The following is a 5,000-nucleotide window of genomic DNA, read 5'->3' as shown; positions in this document are numbered from 1 at the left end:
GCACAGAGGGGCGCACTGGAGACACACACACACACACACACACACACACACACACACACACACACACATTACATACGGAGTATAACACACACACACACACACACACACACACACACACAGACACAGACGCCCCCTTCTCCTCACCGCCATCCACCCAAAAATTGGGTACAGAGGGACACAAGGAGGACATTTATCACAACACATCACACACACACACACACACACACACACACACACACACACACACACACACACACGCATATGGAGTACAACACACACACACACACACACACACACACACACACACACACACACACACACACGCCCTTTTCTCCTCACTGCCGTCCACCCAACACTTGGGCACAGAGGGGCGCACTGGAGACATACACACACACACACACACACACACACATTACATACGGAGTATAACACACACACACACACACACACACACACACACACAGACACAGACGCCCCCTTCTCCTCACCGCCATCCACCCAAAAATTGGGTACAGAGGGACACAAGGAGGACATTTATCACAACACATCACACACACACACACACACACACACACACACACACACACACACACACACAACACATCTGGAGTATCACACGCTATTAACCTCTGGAGCAACGCACACAAACACACACACACACACACACACACACACACACACACGCTACATCTGGAGTACTATACACTATTAACCTCTGGAGCATCACACACACACACACACACACACTCACACACACACACACAAACACACACACACACACACACACACACACACACGCTACATCTGGAGTACTAAACACTATTAACCTCTGGAGCATCACACACACACACACACACGCACACACACAGCTGTGACAGTCGAGTCAGTAACAGAATGGACATGTCACACAGTAAGTGTGTGTGTGTGTGTATGTGTGTGTGTGTGTGTATGTATCTGAGTGGGCGGGCGGGCGCCTGCCAGCTTTGTGTCAGAGTGATAGACAGCACGGGGCTCCTCCCAACATTCCAGGTGCATGCTGGGAGAAGCCCAGAAACTGGTCAGACAGAAACCTGTGGGGAGTGTGTGCAGTGTGTGCGTTTGTGTGTGTGTGTGTGTGAGTGGGGGGATGTTCTCTTACCCAGCACCACCACTGTGACCTTTCGAGAGTCGACCCCCGGCGTCTTCTTGACCTTGCACTGGTAGGTGGCTGTGTCGGAGACCTGCAGGGACGTGATGACTATGGTGGCGTCGCCGTTCTGGGGCGGCCCCACGAACTGCAGCCGCTTCATCAGGCCGGGGTCGCCCAGCTGGAACTCCTGCCCACCGGAGTACGAGAGGAGCTGGGAGAGGAGACAACAGCAGTGAGACACGGTAGACCGGAGGTGCGTTCAAGTTCATCGAACTTAGGCGAACATCTATAGGCGAACGTTTGAGAACGCTCGCAAACAGTATTCCATTAGCCTTGAGGTTTTGGCGAACGTTTGCTAACAATCGCAAACAGTCTGAGGAGGTGGTGCGCCGCGAACATACAGTGGAACTGGACGTGAGTTTGACGAACGCAACAATGCAATTACTGTTAGAATGGAATGTTAACACCAAATTGTTCAATTTTAACTGTTCAAAGAAAACATGTTCACCACGAACGTTCGCCACTGTTTGCCAAATTTGAACACACCTCAGACACAGCCTCTCGAGTGAGAGAGGCCAGACACAGTCTCTTGAGTGAGAGAGACCAGACAGGGCTGAAACGCCTAAACACCATCACACCCACCCCAACCGTAACCATGGGAGACAGACAACACGGCACATCAGGCAGAGGTGACGCCTAACCCCAACCCCAACCGTAACCATGGGAGACAGCACAGCGGAGGTGACGCCTAACCCCAACCCGCCCGTAACTGTGGGAAACGTCGGGCTGGCAGCCGTCTACAACGGAACCGGTCTGCCTGCCTGGCTGATAGACACCTGCAGAAAAACACCCTCCAGCAGCAAATGCCTGTCATTGCATTCTCTGAATACTTGAGTTCCAACAACCAACCAACAACAACCACCGTACAATAAAACATAGCCTCATTGCTAGCTTGTAGTTAATAAAACATAGCCTCATTGCCAGCTTGTACTTAATGCTCCTCACCATGGAAATACAGGTTTAATTATTAGCACGATAAGATAAAATACAGCCAAATGATTAGCCTATGGTGACAATAGCCTGATGTGACCAGACTGTGGTGACCAATCTTGTGACTGGCCTATATCAACTAGTTTTGTGACTGGCCTGTGATAACTAGTCTTGTGAATGGCCAATGCTAACTAGTCGTGCAAATTGCCTATGGAGTATGGAAACTAGTCTTGTGACTGGCCTATGAAAACTAGTCTTGTAAATTGCCTATGGTAACTAGTCTTGTGACTGGCCTATGGAAACTAGTATTGTGAATGGCCTATGGAGTATGGTAACTAGTATTGCGAATGGCCTATGGAGTTTGGAAACTAGTATTGTGACTGGCCTATGGAGTATGGAAACTAGTATTGTGAATGGCCTATGGAGTATGGTAACTAGTATTGTGAATGGCCTATGGAGTATGGAAACTAGTCTTGTGACTGGCCTATGAAAACTAGTCTTGTGACTGGCCTATAGTAACTAGTCTTGTGGCTGGCCTGTAATGAAAGCTCCACAGACTGAAACTGACATGACAAATGTTATTGCCACTGTTAACCTTTGACTTACTAAAAAACCTGTATCCACCTACTCCCTCCTCATAACCGTCCAAACACTTAACTGCACTCTCCACACCAAACACACCCTCCACACTAAAAACACTTTTCAAGATGAAACACAGATGCACTCTCTCACACAACATGCAGAAACACACTCTTTATCTCTTGAAATAACACAGATACAGTCTCTCTCACACCAAATGCGCACTCTCTCCACATTACACACACACACACACACACACACACACACACACACACACACACACACACACACACACACACACACACACACACACACACACACACACACACACACACACACACACACACACACACACACACACACACACACACACACACACACACACACACACACACTCCCCCTCACCAGCTTGTCCTTCTCGGTCATGTCAGGGCTGACGTCGGTCCACTCGATGTCCAGTGCTCCAGTATCCGATGGGCTTGGGCTGTAGGTGCATCCCAGAATCACACTCTCCCCCTGGGCCTTCTTGATGGTCTTAGGCCCTGTGGACGTCACCACCATGCTCTGGGACACACCTGTAGGGCAAGGCAGAGGAGTGGACAAGGAGTCAGGACCCGGGACACAAGCCCTAATCCAAGACCTTAATCTTAGCCCCAAGAATTTAACCCTATCCCCAGAATCCTAATCCTAACCTCAGGACCCTAATCCTAACTCCAAGTCCCAAACCCTAACACCAGGACCCTAATCCTAACCCTAGGACCCTAATCCATGTAAAGCCCCAAGAAATTAAGTCCAGGACCCTAATCCTAACCCTAGGACCCTAATCCATGTAAAGCCCCAATAACTTAACTCCAGAGCCCTAACCCTAACTCCGGGACCCTAATCCTAACCCCAGGACCTTATTCCTAACCCCAGGACCCTAATCCTAACTCCGGGACCCTAATCCTAACCCCAGGACCCTAATCCTAACCCCAGGGCAGAGGGGGGGTGGACAGGGACTCAGGCTTCCTCTCCAGTCCCTCATCACTTGCCCCATATGTCACACAAGACCCAACGCAATGCACATACTCATATTCCATACGGTAGCCGAGAGCGACGGGCAGAGTCAGTGGATAAGCAGACAAACAACTGTCAACAACGAAATCAACTTTAACTTCTTTATCAGCTTATATGAAAAGGTTTGATAAAGACAAACATGCTCTTCTCCTAAAGCCTAATGTATTCAAAGGTAAAAGCATGCCGCTGGATGCTCTAATGCCTAACGTACTCAAGGGTAGAAATGCACTGTTGGATACTCCTCTCCTATGACCTTATGTGTTCAAGGAAACGTGCTGTTGGATGATCCTCTTCTAACACCCAATATCTTTGAAGGTAAAAACACGCTGTTGGATATTTCACAGGACTGAGAGTGGGACTGAAAATGTGTGTGTTCTTCTACCCCAGCTAGATCTACAGCAGCCTGTACTACTCACTGCCTTTTAAAAACAAACTCAAACACACACACACACACACACACGAGTGCACACACACACACACACACAGACACACACACACACACCCTGTGCTACTCACAGCCTAAAAACAAACACACACACACACACACACACACACACACACACACACACACACACACACACAGCAGCAGCAGCAGGGCAGTCCATGGCGAGAGGCCACAGTCTCTAACCCACCTGACTACACAAATGAGGGTTAGGAATGTTACCACTGGGGCTTCCCCTTGGGCCAGACTAGGAAGCTTTGTGTGTGTGTGTGTGTGTGTGTGTGTGTGTGTGTGTGTGTGTGTGTGTGTGTGTGCTTGTGTGTGTGTGTTTGTGTGTGCTTGTGTGGCTTCAGCAAAGCAGACTACGCCACATAAAATTCACCTGTGTGTGACAGTGTTACTGTCAGATACGCTAAACTCACCTCACCTGTGTGAGCCAATATTTCCTGTCAGGCATGCTAAACTCACCAGTGTGTGACGGTGTTACTGTCAGGCATGCTAAACTCACCAGTGTGTGACAGTGTTACCGTCAGGCATGCTAAACTCACCTGTGTGTGACAGTGTTTTGTCAGCATCAGTCAACTCACCTGTGAGACACAACAGTTACTGTCAGGTACACTAAACTCACCTGCTTGCAAGAGCAGTGCTGTCAGCAGCGCTAGACACCATCCTCCCATGCGTTTGGGTTCAGCTTCCATCCCCTGCGGAGGCACAAGGGAGGAAAGATAAGGAAACAGCGAAGCCATCAGCCTCAAAAGGCCTCATTTGCACACAACTACTTCCTCCTACTGCCTGTGATGTCAT

At 49.2% G+C, this 5,000-nt stretch overlaps 1 protein-coding gene across 1 annotated transcript in view; it reads right to left on the bottom strand.

Moving 5' to 3' along the window:
* Positions 1-5,000, bottom strand: part of vsig8b (V-set and immunoglobulin domain containing 8b) — a 12,873-nt gene that overhangs the window by 6,042 nt on the left and 1,831 nt on the right. Inside the window, exons 2-4 of the mRNA XM_062542426.1 lie at positions 4,825-4,897; positions 3,104-3,273; positions 1,139-1,340 (exon numbers count right to left, since the gene is read on the bottom strand). Of these exons, the coding sequence (XP_062398410.1) occupies positions 1,139-1,340; positions 3,104-3,273; positions 4,825-4,894 (442 nt within the window). The 5' untranslated portion in view covers positions 4,895-4,897. The remainder of the gene's footprint in view (positions 1-1,138; positions 1,341-3,103; positions 3,274-4,824; positions 4,898-5,000) is intronic.

Source organism: Sardina pilchardus, chromosome 8 (assembly GCF_963854185.1).
Source record: "Sardina pilchardus chromosome 8, fSarPil1.1, whole genome shotgun sequence".
NCBI lineage: Eukaryota > Metazoa > Chordata > Actinopteri > Clupeiformes > Clupeidae > Sardina > Sardina pilchardus.
The sequence above is the reverse complement of the archived record's forward strand: the minus strand, read 5'-3'. Positions and strand labels throughout refer to the sequence as shown.